The 21,886-nt window shown below is 39.3% G+C and overlaps 1 protein-coding gene across 1 annotated transcript in view; it reads right to left on the bottom strand.

Annotated features, from left to right (window-relative positions):
• Positions 1-3,505: 3,505 nt before the first annotated feature.
• Positions 3,506-21,886, bottom strand: part of SPAG1 (sperm associated antigen 1) — a 39,703-nt gene continuing 21,322 nt past the window's right edge. The window contains exons 12-18 of the mRNA XM_061994961.1: positions 19,247-19,399; positions 14,406-14,581; positions 11,318-11,459; positions 10,267-10,393; positions 6,810-6,974; positions 4,878-5,246; positions 3,506-4,724 (exon numbers count right to left, since the gene is read on the bottom strand). Coding sequence (XP_061850945.1) covers positions 4,593-4,724; positions 4,878-5,246; positions 6,810-6,974; positions 10,267-10,393; positions 11,318-11,459; positions 14,406-14,581; positions 19,247-19,399 — 1,264 coding nt within the window. The 3' untranslated portion in view covers positions 3,506-4,592. The remainder of the gene's footprint in view (positions 4,725-4,877; positions 5,247-6,809; positions 6,975-10,266; positions 10,394-11,317; positions 11,460-14,405; positions 14,582-19,246; positions 19,400-21,886) is intronic.

Below are 21,886 nucleotides of genomic sequence, written 5' to 3'. Positions count from 1 at the left end.
TCCCTCTGTGCTGACAGCAGAATGTGAACATCCCCCTGTTGCCGCTTCAGCTTTCAATCTGGTGTCTTGTGCAATAACAGTGAAGTTATTGCTGATGGCTCAGGCTCTGAAAAGGTGCTGTTTGGTTTTATCTGCTGTGCCCATGACTAACTCAGGTTCAGGATCTGGCTTGGCAAAAGGATGATTATTGCTTACTGCCTCCACAAGAAGGTTGTTAAAATTCACACCAGCCTGTTAGAGCACTCAGATTCGGTGACCACACCAGTGCTGATGGGGTTTATGTGACTCAAGCTCCTCTTTCCTCACAGGCCCTGTGCTCAAGACATTTCTGAACACCCCCTTGTGTGTGTGCTGGGCCCTTTATCCCCCTATATAATTCCTCTCACTTACTAGCAAAACCATGGTCCTATTGCTGAATTTCTTTGCAAGGGTGGCATTTAGCAAGCAGCAACTGAGAACTAGCACAGAGCTGCAAGGAACCAGCAGGGGTGTGTGCAGTGGCCCGGCTGGAGGCTGCATCCCACACTGCAGTGGGTTACATCCATCCCCAAGGCAGGGGAGCTGTGCCACACAGACACAGCCCCAGCACCATGGAGACAACTCACGGACAAGGGATTCTCACTGCTTGGCCTCTGAGGCCTGCATGGTGGGAAGCTGCAGCTCCTGGGTCCTCAGCCCTTACTCTGACACGTGTCAGATTTGGGGTTGCAAGTGGGGCAGGAATCTTGTTCCCTGCTTCTCAAAAATAGGTATTTTGTTTATTGTAATGAAGTGTAAGCACTTCAGTGGGTATGAGGCTGCAGGGTCTGGCAGCCCCCCAGAGTTGCCTGATACTTGTGTGTCTGCGTTAGGCAAAGTGGAACAGGTTCAAATGGGTGAAGAAAACCCTTCCTGTGCAGGAGCAGTGGGGTTTGCTTGTACCCACACCCTCCCTGGCTCTGCTGCCTGTCCACCATGCAGGAACAGGCAAGAGAGAGGTGGTGAGGACTCTGGTAAATCAGCGTTCTGGCCACAGAACCAACTGTACCATGAGGGCACCTCTTACCATCACCCTTTGGGCTGCAGTACCTGTTCAGCCTGGAGCTGCCTTCTCCAGCAATTCCAAAAGCATTTAGAAGGGAGCAAAGTAACAACAGTGACCCCCGTTTTGCAGCATGCTGTGCGCCCTAAGCACTCTGCTTTCTGTGGTTGCTCAAAAGAACTTGCTCTCTCCACCCGTTAGCAGTTTGGTTCCCTGCCCTTTGCTGTGTTGCATCTGGACAGCTTATTGCCACTTTGGGACCCCGTGTCACTCACCTGTTCCTCACCTCTGAACAACTGATGTTCTCCTCCTGAAGCAGGTTCAGGTATTGGCGATTTTGTGGGGTTTTGGGGGGCTGGGTCTTTGGGTGTTGGTTGTAGTGGGTTTTTTTAAAGTGGACGTTTGCAGCTGCATGGACCATTTTTCTTACATTTGAGAGCTGCTTTTCTTCTGAGTACTGTTTGACTTTAGTAGCTAAAAGGCAAACTAATGTTTTAGTTTCTTTTTTAATGCCTTTGTACTTGAAAAATATGTACTTATACATATTTTGGAAGCTGAGGCCAAAAGCTCTTTATTGAGACAGTTATGAAGAGCATCAGTCAGAAAAGATTTGCAGGTAACACAGCTGACCTCGCTACTTAAAGAACAGATGTGCTAAAGGTTTAATGCCAAAACCTTTAGGGGTGTGCTACCCCTAGTGCAAGGCATTTGCAGTTACTGCAGCATCAGTTACTGTCCAATGGCTTCTGCTCCAGAGCTTCACTTGGGAGGGAGGTGTATCAAGTGCCAGAGGAAATCCAGGCATCTCCCACAGCAGTGCTGATGCTCAGGACCCACCCTAGCCATGGTTTCAGGAAAACAGGACTTGAAGTGTCACCTTCCTTTGGGATCAGGAACTGTAATGAGCTTAAAATTTAAAAAAGCAGCCCCTGGTAAAAGACAGGGGCTGAGAATGCACTGGAACAGTGTTTGAGCTCAGTGTGATGCTGTCCTAGAGGGGCTGCCTCCTGCAGAGAGTTTGGGGTTGAGGGGGGGAGGGGTTGTCTAAATAACCAGCCCCAGCCCCTGATCTGCCCTAAACTGAAGAGATCAGACTCAGGGAAAAAAGTGAAAGTCTATTTGTTTATTTCATTTGGAGAGAAAGCTTGAACTCATTCCTAACCTGCCTGCCTCTTACTGCCTAGGGAAGGGAGACAGGTTCAGGAGCCTGGTGATGGATGAGTCCAGGGCCAAGTGTTGATATTTCAGATGGGGGGTGTTTGTTCACCTCTTCCTGCCTGCACGTGATGGGTGAGTGTGGCCCTCGGCTCCCTCCCCAGTCCCAAAGAGGCTCGCTCACCCCCGCAGCAGCTGTTCTCCAGTTAGAAGGTCTTAATGAGGGGTAAGTTTCGCTTCCTGAGTTGCTGATGTCTCATTTTTACCTCAAACTGAGTTAGTTAACCTCTGTTTCAGCTGACAGTTCAAACTGGAAGGTATTAGAGGAAAAAGTACCTTCCTGGACTGCTGGACTACTTTTCCCTGGGCTACTTCTAAGTTTCTAATCGCTGGGCCCTAATTAAAACTGTTCTAAAATTAACTCTGATAGTGTGTACCCATCTAGGAAAATCCATTTCTCTGTTTCCTCACTGATAAATCATTGGGCAAGAGCACTCCATTTAAAAATCTGACTTTTCAAGCCCTTTTGTCTTTTTAATAACATCTGATTGTCTTCTGAAGTTACCAGATTGTATTTTAATTTTTACTTCCTGCTGCACTGATTCTGGTTTTCGTTTGGTCAAAATGAACCCTACAAATGAGATACAAACCCCAGCAGCCAAGCCTGCTGCTTAGAAAATATCTAAAGAGCTTTTAATACTTGGGGGTCTGAGTGGCACAAGAACCATTTCACTGCAGCATGAGCTTTTGTGATGCAGTGGCTTTGGAGGTTGGCTCTTAGCTAGTTTTCAAGTAGCTAAGCATATTTTTAAATGACACAGCTGTCTTTTATGCTTGCTTTTAGCAAAGGAACTACTTCCTAATCCTTGTATTATTAATACAATCCTCCAATGTATTACTTATTGTTATTTAAAACACTGAACCCAATTGAATTTCATTTAATAGTTTTCTAAACCATGCCAGCAAGTTACACATAGACCGTGAACCTTCTCTGAGCAGCCTGAACTGCAGAGGGGAGAAGAAAAGGATTGAAATCCCTACCACAGAAATGAGTGACTGTGAAGGTGTTGCCACCACGCCTGAGGAATGAAGCTGGCATCTTGTTGGTGAAGTACAGTTAGTTATGCACAGGTGAGTGACAGATCTCTTAAACGCATGACAATCTCATATAAAAAGAGGACATTCAAACTCAAAACCCATCAGCTGTACTGACGGTGCTTTAGGAATGAAAAGCCTTGTTCTTGGCGTTCTATTTCAAGACAAAATTCATAATCCACATGTCAGAATTAAAAGCCTCAGGAGTGCAGAAGCAGACAACAGAATCCATGATTGTACTTCCCAAGGAACAAACACCTTTATTTTTTTAATTCGTATATACCTGAGGAAAAAAATTTCACTAGAACAACACTCTTACTGGTGCTTCTGCAGTGCTGGGGAGTCTGATACACGTGTGTATCACATGTGCAAAGAAGGCATTAGGGTATTTGAAAAATTTAAAAGCTTCACCTTGAAAAAAGCTTTGTCAGAATCAAATATACAATGTAAGTACTGCCTGAAATAAAAAAACCCTCACTGGTCCACAAACTGGTTTTACTTTTAGTTTTATAACTATGTCTGTAAACAGAAATAGCTGGAGTTTCAAATCAGCTGGGTACAGAAATCTGAGGTGAAATACTTTTACTGTGAACAGCAGCTGCTTGTTTCTGCTGTCACTTCAGCAGCAGTCCCACACCCAAAGGGAAAAAACCCCTTCTCTCTGCACTGAAAATTGCTCCTTTGTTAACCATTTCAACCACACCCATTTCTTCAATAATCTATTATTTTGATTCAAAGTGTTCCATAACAAGCTCACCAATTATTTATCCACCTTTGTTGCTAAGCTGTGCTGCACCAAAAAGATTTCCATTGGTTTTGTACAGACCAGGAATAGTGAAGAAACAGCTGATGGCCTGGAGGAGTTCATCTGAAAAACGTTAACACTCTCTGTAAACTCACTGTAGCCGAGTTACTGTGAACTGACCCGTTTATCCTGAAGACATTTCTTTATCACAAGAACAGACAACTCACCAAATGACTAAAAGTAGATTATCCATCGTACCATCAAGATGTTTCACATCAGTTATAGAATGCAAAGCATATATTTACATATGGAATGAGCACAGTCTAAATGAGATGAGTACACCACAGAACATGAACCATTACTAAGCATGAGGACGTGTGTTAAATTCTAGAGATTAAAAATGTACACAGCTAGGAAAGAAAAAAAGAGCAGCAAGTTTTAAAGGTGCATATGCTGTCAAACCCAAACAGAATTCCAACAGTCGGGGTAAGGAACCACTTCAACCCAGGCAAGACTGCAGAGTTCATCCATCTTCTAAACACAACTATATGCATGCAACCAATACATTTTAACTTCTTAAAGTTCATAAACCTTTTTAAGGCTCTCGAGATCTTCCAGAGAGTACTGATCATTCTGCTTTTCTGAAAGCAAGTCAAAGAGCTGCTGAACTTGTTCTTTTTCCTTTTTGCTGAGAAGGGCCAGCACAACCTGAAATAAAACAGATTATAATTAGCACAGGTCGATTGAAAATGGTCACATTTGACAGAGATACAGAATCAGTGAAAAGTTTCCTTTTAAGATATGAAAGTTTCCTCAGCTTTCCATGCAAATGAAGTACATGTTCTATCTCAAGGTTCTCACCTTAAATCTTTCTGCTTTGCTCAAGTAGAAGAGGTGCCGATATACAAGGCCAGGATCCTTCCCAACGATGTAACAGTCCAACGACTGGATGAAAATCAAAAAGCTGTCTGCTTCAAGTTTGTTACTTAGCAGCACTGGCAATTTTTGGGGATCGGTAATTGTTAAAAGATCTGCACAGGCAGCTTTATCCTTGTTGGTATTCACTGCGTTTATAATCTGACCAAAGTCATAAGCATTACATGGTTCAACAATCCGCAGCTTCTCGGAGGCCTTCAGTGGCACCCTCTGGTTAGCTGCCGCCTTAGAAGTAACGTGATCAGTTACATCTTCTGAGGGAGCAGATTGTCTCTCTTCATCAGATTCAGTCACCTTCACAAAGAAAATGGCAACAAGTCACTTTAAAACAGACATACAGACAACCTGAAGCTTCATAAACTGCCTCTACCCATCGATAATATATTTATATAGCCAACGAAGTTAGTGTTTTACTCTGTAAAAGCAAGGCAGCTGTGGTGTTCTATGTCCTACTTCCTCCAGAGTAGTCCCTCTCTAACTTATCTTCAGAGGTTTGCAGTCCCAAGTGCGTGCTTTACATTCCCTTTCACTGTTTGGCACTCCACTGCAGGAAGACAACTTAGGACTGCAGGGACAAATACATCTAATCTATGAGCTGTGACGTTGTAGAAGACAAGTAGGACTAAGGTCACGTGGAAGCTACCCATGTTTGACCTCACACCAGTTCCTAATATCAAGAGAGAGATCTGGACTGTCATCTCTAGAACTGTACCTTGATTAAAATGGACTGGTAATGATGAACCCCAGTCTCTCATTTTCCTTACTTTTCTTAGCAGTCCTCACGGAACCACTTTGTACTAGAGCAGGAAAGACCATGGAGCTCTCTAGGGGGGCAGCTGTGATGCTGACAGCAAACCTAAGTGTGTCCTGCCCCACCCCTGGAATAACTGCCACGGCCAGTACTGCAGGTAGCTGCTCTCTGGACAATGCTCTCACTTCCCAAACCCCCTTGGAACACTTCCCTGGTTCCTCTGGTTGTCACAACTCAGAGCTTAACCAACACCCTACCCAGCTTATGCCACTTACATAAAATCCTCCAACTCGTGACAGGGTGAAGCATTTCAGTAACATCTAAAATTGTTTCTATATTAATAACTGCAGTTTCCATTAAACCTCCATTTAAAAATTACATTATCAAATTACAGTATCACTGTACAGGCTGGTAACTATAGATTTGAAAATGAAAAGGGAAAAGAGCCCCCATTCTTAAATAACCAGCAAAAGCTTCAATCTGAAAACATCAGATGACTGAGAAAATCCTTTCCTTGCCTAATTCTGCCCAGAACTGTACGAGGCCAACATCTGGATCCAGTACATAATGTGACATCACGTATTTCCTTTATAAGATCCTGCAGATGTTTGACCCCTACTCTTGCTCTGTAAGGCAGGCTTTCACTCCTCAGAGGAGTGACCTTTCTGCAGCCTGCCAGACTCAGTCCTGAGACCCTGCCAGCTCAGCCCCAAGGGCTTCCCGAGCAGCATAGACTTTAAAAGCAAAGCTGCCGTTGGACAGCCTTGCTCTGTAACACAGGTATTTCAAAGCCTAAGCAGTTTTTGTTTACAAGAAACACCTCCTCAAGTTTAGTGCCATCTAAATGTACATTTACCACTTCTGCTGTGGCTCTCAATACACTTCAAAGCTGTAGAGAATAATAACTGCAGTATTTACTCTAGAGAATGTAATGGACACTGAATACTTCATATACAAGATTCCTCCAATATACCTTCAAAATAACATGAAAAATACACCCCCACCCCAAAAATGTAGAGCTAGAAGTCCAAAACAAAAGCTTTAATCTTATCTCTTCAAATGTGTGGCTTCTGTTCTGCCTGCTTTTAAAAAATGAAGAGGAATACCTCTTGTATGGTTACTTTCTTCCTTTGCTTTTCTTGACTGCCAGCTACAGCACTGCTGTCAAGGTTAAGCAGTTGGGTGACCTCCTCCAGTTCCTTTTTTGCTTCAAGAACATTTGGATCTATTAGAAGTACTCTGCTGAAATCATCAACACTGGCTTGATAATTCTGCAAGTAGAAGGAAAAATACCTTTTCCATAAGAACACCCGTAAGAAATGTGAATGACCTTTCTGTCCTTTACCACTAAGAAAAACAAAAATGCTAGGATCTTGACATTAAGTAGACAAAAATAATCTAAATACACAAAGTGTAATTGCATTAGAGGGAAAAGAGGGAAGTGAAGATGTGTTTGAGTCAGTATTTTACAACTAAGTATCTCCCCATCAAGTATGTGATGTGAAAGTATTCTGAGAAACATACTCCCCCTGTCAGAGATTACTGTAGATTGCTGCTTCTAAGCATCGTTGCTTACAGTGTGACACTTCTCCAGGATAAATGTAACATGAGCCCATCCACAGTTTTCATACTTTACAAGAAGACAGTTAAATTAAGCTTAGATTAAAAATACACCTAATGTTCATCGGCTTCAATCCAGGCAACCATCTCCTACGGTGTGAGAAGGGAAATTTTTGGTAATACTTGAGAAGATTTGGCTTATGTTACAAACTCAGGATTAGAAAGACACACATAGTTAAAGTGTGGCATTAGGACAGTTCCTCAATAATCAGTCTTGTCATTTGATGTTTCTATTTCAAATGTTGACATTAGGATTTTTTTAGACTACATCTTCTGCAGAGACAAAGTTAATAGCTTCTATTCTGAGGAAGACTGGAATATCACATAGAAAAATCAAGAGGCCTTGAGGGCTGGAGTATCAAAAATAAGGATGAAATGCAGCAGTAAAGAGTAGAAGACTGTGCAGATAGTAAAGATCAACATAGCCTCTTGGTGTGAGAGATCTCATACCTCTTCTGTCCCCACAAAGGATCACACAGTTACTATCAATCTTTCGTATTATCATGAAAAAAAATCCCCACGTACCAGCTGAGGTACTTCCTCAGCATCTCAACTGTATGAAAAGCACAAGTCTGAAAATCACTCATATTCTCTTTCCTATGTGGAACATTTTGCTCAAAACTGATGGCCAGTGTCCAAGGTGCAGCGACATTGCAGGAAGTCTGCAAGCAAACCAGTCTCCTCCATCACAAAAGAACAGTAAGAACACTAGAACTGTCCAGCCTTAGCAAATGGGTGCAGAAAAGGGGCACATGGCTTCCACCAAACAACAGCTACTAATTAGCTAAATCATTTAAATTATAGATGTGAGGATTCACAACTACAGAGAAATGAGATTCTGGAACAGACTTCTGGAAACAATCACAGGGGTCAGCAACCAACCAACCCTCCTGGATTTAATCATCACAGCCTGCCAGACTTCTCAACAAAGCTCATACAAGATGGCTGTACTCAAAGCCAAAGCCTGGCAGACATTCAAAACCCACCTGGATGAGTTCCTGTGTGACCTACTCTAGCTGGTCCTGCTCTGGCACGGGGGTTGGACTGGATGATCTTTCAAGGTCCTTCTAACCCTTAAGATTCTGTGATTCTGTGACTATCATCTCTAGGAGACACTGCCCGGGGTCCTGTCCCCTGTGGTACACCACACAGGCACCATTTTTTCCTCATCTTCTCTTAACTACATCTGAGTACATTTATATAAAAAAAATCGTTTACTACATTAAATTCCACTGCAGCTTTTGTGGTTAAATATCTGGATATTTATACATGAGTAACCCTTTCTAACTTAGTTAAGCCTTTGCCAAACTACATGCTTTAAGCTCTTAAAATTTTTAGTTAATGGAGTCATTTGTTAACCTCAAATCACTTTTGTTGCTTTCTCTGGTTCACAAATCACTCACCCCCCTGGAACTGGCAATAATGAAAGCATTAAATCCAACCACAGCAAAACGTTTTGAGAGTCCCCAGCTCAGATTCTTCTGAAGGATTCTATAAATGCTGCATTTCAGGTTGTGTCTTCAATAATATAAAAATGGCTTTTTTTCCTAGGATATTCTTCACCAGTGTGCACTTCCTTTTTTTCTGACCGTTGGAATCACTGTGTACATTTGCTCATATTTACACTAATTTTGTAATTAACTTCAACAACATAAGGTTACAGATGATCAATAGCACATAGCCTGGTACACTTACAGAAAAGGCTGTACACAAAATGAAAGACTTTTCATCGCCTCTGAAAATTAATCAAATCAAACTTCCAAAATTTCATAGTTCCTGCAACAGAGGAGCAGCTTTATCACACACAGAAGGTCCCACTGTTCCTACAACTCACGTTTGCAAATCTAACCTGGGATGAGAAGAGGCCAGTACAATGTTAAGCACAAACAGGTTGTCCTCAGGCAATTTGTAAGCTGAGGGACAATCAGGTAATGTTTTGTTAAGGCATCAAATGTTAATGGAGGTCTGAGCTAAGTATTCATTTGGTGGACACTGCTGAACCTTGGTGGATGCTTGGACTGATCACCTCCAGTTCTAAAGAGCAATATGGGAGAAAACACTTGAGATGCTTGTTTAAAGACACTTGTCATACAAAACAATGACAGCTGCCATTGTGAGCCAACAGAAGTGAGAGGCTGGTAGTTCAATAACAGGTGATAGCTGACGGGTAGGGTAAGGATTGAAAGAATTATGAAGAGTAGAGGCTGACTAACATCCCTGAAGGGGAACCAACCCAGGGATGGACAAAAGGAACCATGTGGTTCAAGTGATGGAGCACAAGATTTGCAGTCCCAGTCAGGATGGGTACGAGCAATCTCAGTCTGCACTTATGAAAATCAGCTAAAAGGATATTAAAAAACCTGTGTGCAAGATGAGCACAGTATGGACAGCCACCACCCTGTGGAGCTGGAAAGCAAAAGGCTGCGTACCCACACTGCCCACAGAGTGAGAAGGCACATTACTGACATAGGTTTGGAATGTGTTTGGGGAAGGAAGAGTGAGAGAATAATTAAACCCCAGGTTTAATATGATGAATACTCAAACATGAGCAGGTGGCAAAAGACAGCTTGAGATTTTAGTTTGGACAGCCAAAGATAGACTTGGAGAGAATCCATTTTTCATCAGCAAAGATACAGTAAACACCTTGACAGAAAAAACAGATTGGGATGCCCAGAATAATATTAGAACATTAGAACAGAGTTGAAACTTGCTTAGCTACTCTCCAGTCAGACCTCATGTATTCCAGTAATTACTACAAGTCAACATGCAGGGGTTCACATTGCAAACATGTTTATATGATATTTTACGTAAGCCTGATGCTCTACAATCATCAGCACTGCACACTGGGTATTCACTCATCGACTGCAACTACCTGATTGCCTTTGAAGAGGATAAGCAAGTTTAGAAGTGCTTAAGAATACCTGACATGTACTTTTTCCTCACCTGTAATCCTTTGTACGCTAGTGCTCTTCTATAAAAAGCTTTAACATTAGAATCTTCTATCTGAAGAACATGATCACAATCCTGCTTAGCCTCTTCATATTTATACAGTTTCAAGTAACAGAGAGCTCTAACACAGAAAAACAGAATACACTGCAATATAAGTAAATTCTACAGTGCTGTAGTGCCAACAGTATCTGACTGGTAAATGTTAATTACAATACTTCACATAATTCAGTCTCAATCTGGTATTTTTTAAAGTATACCAAAATCAAAAAGTATACCAACAGTACTAGTTAACACCACTGGATAAATTTAGAGAGGGCTAATTCCTGCAATAAAAGTAAAAATTCACATATGACTAATGCCTGGAGTTACTCAGATGCAGCAGTATTTTAAAAGCAGAGCCTATGCTAGTAAAATATGACAGTTTAGTAGTTGATTTGGTATGGATTTTATCAGTCATTCTGGGTAATAAAAAGTGCTCTAGATTAAATAAGTCATACTGTTTTCTGCACCTAATTATTTCTTGGAAGTCTGCTACGCAAGTACTGGCCTAATCAAATCCTTCTTAGTTTGTGAAAGCTGGTAAGATTACAGCATAAAGAATTATGCTGCAGAATTAGGTCAGCCTTTAAAACAACGCTGTTGTATGACGACGTTCCTACTTTTATTTTCTCAAAATGTACATTTTCTCTGAATTACTACTCTTCATATTTGAGACATTGCTACTGCACATCAGTTTTTAATTAAAATCATACCAGTACTTGCAAAATATGCTGCAAAATGCTATGCTCATCACTTTTGCTGTTGCTTACTCGATTTATAAAGACTTTAAGATATGTAACAGTGACATTAATACCTGCTTCCCTTGGAAAATAATGGTGGTTTAACAAAAAAATCAATTTTGTTTTTAGAAATAATCATCAAGTGGGGAAAAAGAAAATAAATCCTTTTTTTTTTGTTTTGCAACAGTGACTGAAGGAATGCAAAACTTCAAATTGCAGTGAGAAAATATAACTCCTCAAAGCAGGGTTAGAGTTTGGATCTTTACCTGTTTGTGTAGATGGCACACTCCTCAGGGTTTAACTTCATACATTCACTGTATTTATTTACAGCTTCTTCATATTTACCCATTTTTACAAAATCATTCCCTTCTTTTTTTAATATCTTGAATTTCTCCTCAGCCTTCTCACCTACACGGCAAAAGGATCACAGTGTTACATAAGAAGGGCAGTTCACTAAAGGTAGCTGAATAATCTACCCAGACTAAGAATAAACGCCTGGCAACTGAGTATCTTTATCAGTATGCACTTTGCCATTTCTGTCCCAGATCTCCCTGCTGCTCTAAGAAAGGCATAAACTGCCAGACGTGCATTTGGCATAACATAGGCTTCCCCATGCAGCAGGGTGGCTATTTTGCTGAAAATAATGGAAATACAACAGACAGCCCTATGCTTTCACCTCCTACTATCTATCCATTCTGTGTGGCAGAGATGGACTACGGATCTCCACCAAGTCACCAGTTTTATTTACAAATGGTGGAGGTTTCATCAGCAGGATTAACGGCCTTCTAGATCTCTACCATCACACCAAGGCAGACAGAACTTGATCTAATATTGTTTCTGCAAGTAGCTATTACAATTACTATGCTAAAGTAACAATGACAAACAAACCATCACATCAGCAGGGGTTAGTGATACATCATTAAGTATTTAGAAAATACGCTTTGAGGAGCCTGAAAACACCCGTTTGTAATGAACATTGTGTTCTTTTTTCTGAACTTCACATCCTTTGTTGCATACGCCTCTGGGTTAGATTACAATTTGTAGCTATGTTTGTGGAGGAAAAACAATCCTGACTGCAGTTTCACGCCTCTGTTTTAAGCAAATAATAGTAACGTAGTTCTAAGTAAATCCTAATGAAAAAACTCTTATTTATCTTGCTAAAGAACATAAGCCTCTTGTCAAGCCTCAGATTTTAAACACTGTATATAACCAGGTAAATTTAATCAATAATTAAACTCAGTGAGTTTTTTATAAAAACGTGACGATGCCCTACGCTAGAAAACGACACGTGGACTTGGGGGAAAAAGTGATTTGTGACGTGAAACCAGAGAACATTTCTGCAAGAAACATAACTAAACTCTAAGTTGTAAGACACAAGAAACAATAGATAATTGTTGCAAAAAGGTATCTGCTGAGGGTAAGGTTTAACCGCTGACTGAACATTACTGCCCTATGCTTCTAGCACCAGCTATCACTGTTGGGCCCCTTTGATTTAGTACAGGCCTGAGAAGGCACCCACAGCCTGAATCTGCCTTCTGCAAAGAAGATGGTTACACAGTCTTCATGTAGTATTTCTAAAAGCAAAGCCTAACCAAAACCCACTCCATTTGAGACATGTTTTGCATCAAAACACCACAGAGTGTGCTTCAAGAAGGCAGAGAGAGATAGTTTCTTTAACTTCCTAACGGGCTAAACATGACCATTACTGTTCTCAGGAGCTGCTTATCTCTGTGCTTTTCACTATGATGATCTTCAACCTCTTTCTCTGAACAGTTGCACAAGGTTATATAGATCCAAATATACTACTTCAAAGGTTTAAATAGGTTGATTTCACATTGAAATTAAAACCCATCAATAACAGAAAAAGCCTGTAGTACAATCAGTACAACAAAAAGCACATTTCAAGCTAAGCATTTATCTTTAATAGGAACAACTGTGGAAGGTAACAGTTTCCTACTTCATTTTAGACAGACAACAGTTAAACTTAGTCGCTGCCCAACCCTTGAGTGACAAATCCGTAATGACATGTACTGACACCAACTGTACTGAACATACTTGTCACCAGATCTTTTAAAAAGTAAAGTAAAATTTCAACCAGTTCAACTCAGCTTAAATTATAGATCACCATGCCTCACATTACTTAAATAAAAACAATTTGCTGTAGTGTGACTGGAGTTTAACATGTCCTGCTATTCAAGCTCAACATAAACTACACTATTACAAGATTCTAGAACTATGTCTTACTCCTGAGAAAAATGTCCAATTTGTATGAACATGTGTATTTATAAGTTGTCTGTTGTTTTACATGGGGTACAAATAAATTCAATCCTATTTGAAAGATCACCTTAAAGTCATTAAATCTGTAGTGCCCAAGAGTGCAGATTATTTGAGGACACGCATTATTGCAGTAATGCATTATTGACAGATAACTCTATCACTGCTGAGTATTGGCCAGCAACTCGGTTATGAATTGCAGCCTCTCCTGTGTTAATCAAGGGTAGATTATCTTCAGCACTGGGGTAAATTATCTTCAGCACTGTTTTTCTTTATGTTGAAAAACACTCGAAGGGAGACTAACTAATAGTTGAGTTAAACATACAGTTAAGGCTTTTGCAAAACCAATGTTTAATGTCAGTTAAAACCAGATGAGAAAGGTTCCTTCACCTGACTCACTGAAGGCTCATGAAAATGGAAACTACAATGAAGGGAAAAAAATCAGGAGGAAGAAAGTGTCCTAAAGGAGTAAAATACTCAGGGCTTACGTATAAACAATTCCAGAACTAATGTCTTTGAAAAGTGACTACTAAATGGACGCTGCCAAACTTTGACTCTATCATAAAAAATAAATATTGTTCGGTCTTCTTCTGTGGCCCATTTCACTAACTACTGGCTACCTACAGGTGTACTCCTTCTACTCTGAAGAGCTGAGTAACACTCTCAGGAACAACTAAATGACAGCTACAGATTATGCAGCTGATTATGTTATTGAGGTTGGGTGTTTAGGTGGCGCTTCTTGGGGGGGAAAACTGTGATACAACTGTAGTATGATGTCAGGGAGGCTATTTATACTTCTGATAGTACTCAATACACTGCTGATGTGTATTTCTACTGTATTTTATTTTACATAACTTCAGAAATTACATGACACAAACCCTATCACTTGCCTTAAATTTTACCCTGAGGCTCCATAAAGCACTTTAAACCCCATCACGTAAATGCCCATCACCTAACAACTATTCACAAAGGTCTCTGATAATTTTCTAAAGCAGTTGCTTTGGCACTATTAAATTGTATTCCATTTTTCAACCAAAATTATATTCTTTGTGTACATGTTTTTGCATTAGCTATACATACGATTCATCTGCAGCTGCTCTTCCCTCTTGCTATCTGTGGTACTTCTTGGCTTGTTCTCTGAAGTGAAGTTTCCTCCATCCCACCTGTGCAGCTGAGCCGTAACTGGGACAACTGGAATTGGTGACAGCTTCTCCCTCCAATTGGGACCATCCTGATCTATTAAAGTCCTTGTTATTCTGGAAGAGAAAAGCCCCACCAACATGACTTTTCATATATTTACCTCACACGCAAATTAAATAATGCAATGGTTCAATTTCTCAGAAAAGATGGAGCAATTATTCTTAAGACTAATTGAAAAAGACTGCCAAGGTAGTCAACGGTATTGCATTCATTTAAGATTCAGACTTTTTCCACTTTTTAGAGTATTTAAGCTAGCACTTAGAAGACAAGAAGATGAGTTCAGCACAATCCGTAAATATTTAATCGAATTACTGACTTTGCAGCCAAGCTCTAAGTGCTCCCTACCACATGCAATAAAGAAAGAGGAGGAAATTATGTATTAATTTTCCTTTTCTCAGCCATTCATAGGTGTTATTTGTACCAAGTGTAGATTGCAATATCCTCAGTCAAAGTGGGATCACCTAAATTTGCCAGTGTCAAACGAAACTTCTTACACAACCATTCTCTAAATAACCAAAGCGAGTCACAAAGTAGGTATTAGGCTGCATTCTACAGAATGTGTAAATACAGCCAGTGCAAATAAAATGTATAAAAACTGTGTGGTCTTTCTTAAACTGACACATACATGTGTAAATCAAGTACTTCCATACATGAGAGGTTCATTCAAGTGGGAGTTTCCTATTGCTGTGACACATTTTGGGGAAAGACTTCAGTAAACATAAAGAGTAAAGCCATACAAGACTTCATGGTTCCACTATAATGTTTGCAGTGTTTTGGTTTTTCTTAAAACCCCAAACAAATATTAATCAATTATGTGCATAATAGTAAGAGAAATGTCTTCTAATTTCAAAATGAGCTTCAGAGTCAAGCTCAACTGGTGACAAGCCTAGTATCTACTTTGACAAAGGAAAACTCTGACATGAGTAGCAAAGCAAGTCACATCAATCCTATAGTAAATAAACCTGAAAACTGTATATTAGGTGCATTTCCATCTAACACAGGTGTAAAAAACATATTGACATGAATAGATACAAAAAAATAAAATAAGTAAGAACTTTGAATGTGACAAGAAGAATTAGACAGAATAAGCCTAAATTACCCAACCAAGATTTTTTGCTTAGTTTTGGTCTTTTAAAATATTTGAGTACCAACTATATAAACGAAAAACAGCCTTAGTACAATACTGTGGCAACAGAGTATTGAGGACCAAAGTCTTTTCCCATTAGAGTCTGACAGAAAAAACAATACAAGAAGCAGCATCTGTTCTAATCTTCTCTATTGTAAAACAGAAATTACCCAAATATTTTGAAGAACACTGTAGACAAAAAAAGCTGTTTGTAGCACTATATCATGTATGATTTGATGTATTGCATGCATTATATATGCATGAAACAGAATTTGTTTTTTGAGTTGAAAGTAAATTTCTTCAAAAATATCTCATTTTGCAGTAGTATCTAGTTGTTTTATTTCTTTCCTAAGTGAACAAGAGTATTTTTCTGTGTGTTAGCTGCATGTGTCCTTCCAGAGGATCTCCTCTACCTGTATCATTCCTAAGCAGTACTTTATAGGACATACCCACAAAGCTGCTTGTCCAAGTTCTGTTTAGCTCTAATTTTTCTAAAACCTTAGGTTTTTAATGACAGCTTGAATTCAATTGTTAAGAAAAATGTGTCACATGATCATAAATTAAACAGCCCTAACATTTACTCAGGTTAATTTATTATAGAACAAAACTGTAGACTTCATGTTAAAAGTCAATTTGTTCCATTTAGGTATTTCCAACAGAAAGTAACACAATAATTCTACAGTAGATCACAGTCCCATTGACTCCTTATTTTTTATTCATTTATCATAACGGGCTCTAAAAGCTAAGAAAAAAATCCTTGATTTAATTCATTAAAATCAGCAGAAAGAATCCTGCAGTATTTGATGATCATAGAATCATAGAATGGTAGGGTTGGAAGGGACTTTTAGAGATCATCTAGTCCAAACCCCCTGCAGAAACAGGGTCACCTAGATCAGGTTGCATAGGAACATGTCCAGGTGGGTCTTGAAGACCTCCAAGGAAGGAGACTCCACAACCTCCCTAGGCAGCCTGTGCCAGGGCTCCCTCACCCTAACAGTGAAATAGTTTTTTCTTATGTTTAAATGGAACTTTTTGTGTTCCAGCTTCATCCCATTACCCCTTACCCTGTTGCTAGATACTATAGAAAAGAGGGATGTCCCAACCTCCTGACACCCACCCTTTAGATATTTATAAATGTTAACAAGATCTCCCCTCAGTCTCCTCTTCTCTAGACTAAAAAGCCCCAATTCCTGCAGCCTTTCCTCATATGAAAGATGTTCCAGTTCCCTGATCAGCTTGGTGGCCCTGTGCTGGACTCTCTCCAGAAGTTCTCTGTCTCTCTTGAGCTGAGGAGCCCAGAACTGGACACAGGACTCCAGATGAGGCCTCAGCAGGGCAGAGTAGAGGGGAAGAAGAACCTCCCTTGACCAGCTGCCCACACTCTTCTTGATGCATCCCAGGACGCCACTAGCCTTCTTGGCCATGAGGGCTTATTGCTGGCTCATGGTTAGCTTTTTCTAAACCAGCACTCCCAGGTCTCTCTCTACAGAGCTGCTCTTCAGTGGATCAATCCACTTCTTCCAGTATAATAATCTAAGCACCGTATTTTGCAAAAATGCATGCCTGTATGCCATGGACAGTTTAAAGAGTACAGATATCTCCTGAGAAAGCTGGGACAAATACACTCACTCCCCAGCACCAACATCCTAACTTGACTCAACAATCCTGCAGTTTTGTCATTTATTTAAATTTACACAGTGCAATACCCATATGAGACTTTGCAATAAACACTCCCAAGCTAATGCAATTTGATAACTGATGATAAAGGAATTGAGACAATTGGAATGAAACTTCAATGTAATAAATGAAAACACATAAACATACTGCCACACATTAGAGCTTCTGTATTTCTAACTGTGAAAAGCAAAAAAACCTCACTCCAGATGAAACTAAAACACACAAAGTAGGAAATTCATTGATGTTCATAAAGCTGGGAAAATGACACTAAATTAAAAGTGGGTTTGAAATGCGTTTTCCTGGTACTTGGTAGACATCATTAAAATCCTTCTGATTTATCTAACAATCACCTCAGCATAACCAATAAAGACACAATTCAACATCATCTAATCAACATGATAAACTGTTTATACTTGTTTTCAGTTCACTTTTCATTAAAATATCCAATTTCATTCTTAATTGATTCCTTTTGGTTGCAAAATTACCAGGTAAAGGCTTTATATTAAAATCCTACTTGTCTTTTACATAAGAATTATTAGAAACATGAGGCTGAACACCTGTTTGACCCTAAGTTTTTTGGAAAGCCTGATCCTAAGCTTTTCTGGAAAGCTAACTACAGAAAGGCAAGACTTAACATGATTTATCAAACCCACCCTCACACACAAGCAGGATGCTGAGTTTTTCTTGTCAGCTTCCTACAGCACCATCATCCAATTTCCCGCAGGAAGTTAAAAACACAGGAATCTTTCCATAAAAGCAGTTTAAGACCTGATTTTCTTATCATTTGAAAAAAATAATTAGAATACATTTTTAGGTTGTCCCTTTACGTTAAAAGGCAGTAGAGGAACTGACACTTTTCTTACAATTAATTTTTTAAAAAGGCCTGTTACATTGAAAATGAAAATGAAGGACTTTGGTAAACAATTCCAGTCTCATTCATAAATGATGAAATATTAAAAAATAAATTATAGTAAAAGTTCAATTATGCAGAAGGTTTATGCTTTAGAAACTAGGAATTTGCAAGCAAAGATGAATTACCAGCAGAAGAGAAGGAGGAAGAAGCAGCTGAAATAAGGTCATGGGTTGCCAGGGAGGAAAGAGTAATGAGCAGTGAAGCTAAAAACATAAGGAAGGCCTAGAGAGGAGAAAAGGAAGAGTGTTAAGGGAAAAAAAGGAAACAAGCTTCTTAGTAAGCAAGTTATAGGATAAAGGGAAATATGAAAAGAGTATCTGTAGATAAAATAAGCCAAGAAGTTTTTAAAAAAGTGTAAGAACCACACAGATACCAGGACCAACATCTCACCAATCCAAGTGTTCCATTACCAGCACAGATATAAGGTATCAGAAACAACTTGTTGTGTTATCAAAAATAAGACTTCCAAGAGGACATGATAAAGTGTCATCACCTCCTTTGGCCACCTCTGATCAAATAAGCAGAATTTAAAGATATTATGGACTTTTTAATGAGGTAATAATCCAAGTGCTCATGGCCTTGCCTTAAAAAGAAAAAAAGGTACGAGAGTCCATTGTTACAAGTTGTACGCGTGTGGGTTCCTGCCCAAAGATTAATGGCTTAGGGAAAAGGAAACATAAACAACAGAGAAAAGGTAAGGACCTTAAATTATTACTTTACATGGTATCAAATGTAAGATAGGAAATAAAATAAGTTGAAGTACCAGTAAAAAAGCCTTCAAAACATTACATTTTAAACCCAGAAAGTGACCTATTTCTTGCAGAGGAAAACCGTGAAGATAAGGGAAACCAGCTAAATGAAAACAGTCAGGCCCCTAGTTGTAACACTCTAGTTGTGACCACCCTGTCTCTAAGGGATAGAGAAGAGCAGGAGCACTAAAACAAGCAAAATGGAATTCTACTTTTCTGTTTGGAGTGATATCAGAAAATTTGCAAGTGAAGTTACCTATTAGCACTATCATTTGCTGCTTGGATGCTGCTGTCTATTTGTAGGACTGTTTTATAATCAATATAGGCCTGTCGATACCGCTCCATAGACTCATTTGCCATTGCTCGTCGTAGAAGAGGCTTAAGAGAAAATGGCTGAAGCTCCAGAGCTCTGGGAAAGAAAAAAATAGCAGAACTGAACAAAGTAACAAAGTAACTGAAATAATACTAATAAAACCCTTTTATGATATACACAACTATATATGTAACAACTCTATGACTTCAGATGCGCCTTAGAGTAAAATCACCAAGGAAAATGTGAATAAGTGGTTTATATTAATACATCAAATGACCTGCAGTTACGAAATGTTTATTGCTTTTACTACAACTTGTTCTACTTAAATCCCTGTTTTCCATCTAGAAAACTGCTTCCATCACCCAGAGAAGAAGAGTAACAGCAGCTATTTTTATTAAGTCATGTCTAGATTTATGGGGACTTCCATTATACACTGCTTTCGCCTACCCGATTTTCAGTTCTCCTTCCTTACATGGAAGCATGCATGTAAAAAATATATTTGGTAAGTAAATGAATATACATCTGTGTCTTACTAGCTTTTAGGTTTTTGCCTGTCTTTTGTCTGTTTACTCTTTTGACTGTGTGCCTGGTCAACGCTGAGCTGCACCCTTGACACCGTGCAAGCAGAAGTCCAGCAGTATGAAGAACCAGCCCACAAAGGCTTCATTTATAAAATATTAACTTTTATAAATAGTGATTCTTGCTAAAGAGAGAGAAATTAAGATGAATCTGGCCAATTACACTTCAAGGAATCTAAGTAACTCAGGCTGAGAGGTCCCGAAGTCTACCCTTCTCATATAGGTAGGGTCAGCTCTGAGATAAGACAACATTGTTCAGGGCTCCATCCAGCTCAGTCTTGAAAATCTCCAATGGAATCTTTGCACAACATCTCTGGGTAACCTGTTGCAATGCCTTCCACTGTTCATAGGGAAAGGTTTCTCCCAATACACAGTCTCAGCCCAGGTTGGTTCAATTGCCTTTTGTTTCTTCCCCTCCCACAACTGCCAGAAACAGCCAAGATCCCTCATCTAGATAGTCTCCTCACAGGTACTGGCAGGCTGCTTGCTAGCATCTCTGGAAGCCTTTAAGGTGAACTAACCCAGCTCCCTCAGCTTCTCTCCAGGCAAGTGTTCCAAGGCTCATAACCACCTCAGTGACACTTCACTGAACTCACTTTAGTTGACCACTGTCTTGTCCTGGGAAAACTGAAAGCACACTGAGTTTAACAAATGCTCAGTACAAAGAGTCAATCACTTCTCTCAATCCACTGGCTATGCTCCTGTTCATACACCCAGGAAGCTGTTGGCCTTCTTATCTGTAAATTACTATTACTACTCCTAAAGCCAGAGAAACAATGATTTATTGAATATATATATTCAATTTCTATTTCTTAAGTATTTCCAACTTTCCAATTTCTTTTTAGGTTGCTGAATACACTTGAAAAAACACATCATAGCTCCTACAAAACCTCTGCAGAAATGCTTGACATTCTGTAACTTAAAAGAATATGAACACAATTTCAGGTTCTTAACACCAAGAAAAAAAACAACCATAAATGAATTTGGGAGAAGATAATGCTGCTTAAAGAATTGTATCAGTGGGAATGGAAAACCAAATTTCCAGGGACCAAACCATGCATACTACAGCAGTAAATAAATGAATCTCAGTGCAGAGGAGTACTATTTCACTCTCTGTAAGAATCTCTGTAAGGCACTCCAAAATGGAGTCTTGATACAAAGAGAAATCCAACAGAGCAATTTCTTTTTATACACTTCTAAATCCTAAAGAGCTAAAACTTATTAAATGATAAGTTTTCAACACTTATCTTTACATTATGAATATAAGCACTATGCGATTTTTTACTTTGAAATCCATTAACCGATTTGTAGATCATCCTTTATGTTGTGTTGCCTAGAAAAGATTTAACTGATGCTGCCTAACTCACACATTTGCAGTTTTGCAGTGCTGTTTCCCAGCCTCTAAATTATTTTTACCTCTGTTGTGTTTAAGCATCATGAGCTCTTGTGTATCCAGAAAATAAGCATGACATTAAGAACACATTAAGTAGTAAGAAAATAAGCTTCCAATTGGGAAGAATGCAAACCCCAAAACCTTTGTATTATTGATTTCACTTAAAGTTTTACATACTTCAAATCTCCTAAATAGAAAATTATGATGGCTGTTAAGTATGCCACACTGTTTTATCAGCTAGCTGACTACGGTCCTGCTTTTATTGTAACAAAACATTGTTAATAAATAAGTTTTTCCAATGACATTTTCAGAAAAAATATATGCCAGGTAGAATATATACAGTAAGTCAGGTATTTAGTTAATACAAAGGTATATACATATTTTATTTTTTGTTTGGTTGGCTGGCTTTTTACCATTTGGGTTGTGCTCTAAAAAAGTCCAAATTACATATGTTTTCTAACTGTCTTGGGACGCTTTAACTCCTTTAACTCCTGTATCCTTAAAAGCACTGTAGACAGAAAAGATTTTAACTCAATACCTGAACAGCTGTAATTACTCTTTATAACTATGCCAAGCATGTATTTAAAAAACTGGAAACCAACAAATGAAACA

The sequence above is a fragment of the Colius striatus genome, chromosome 4 (assembly GCF_028858725.1).
Source record: "Colius striatus isolate bColStr4 chromosome 4, bColStr4.1.hap1, whole genome shotgun sequence".
In the NCBI taxonomy this organism is placed as follows: Eukaryota; Metazoa; Chordata; class Aves; order Coliiformes; family Coliidae; genus Colius; species Colius striatus.
This window is presented reverse-complemented; position numbering and strand designations above follow the sequence as displayed.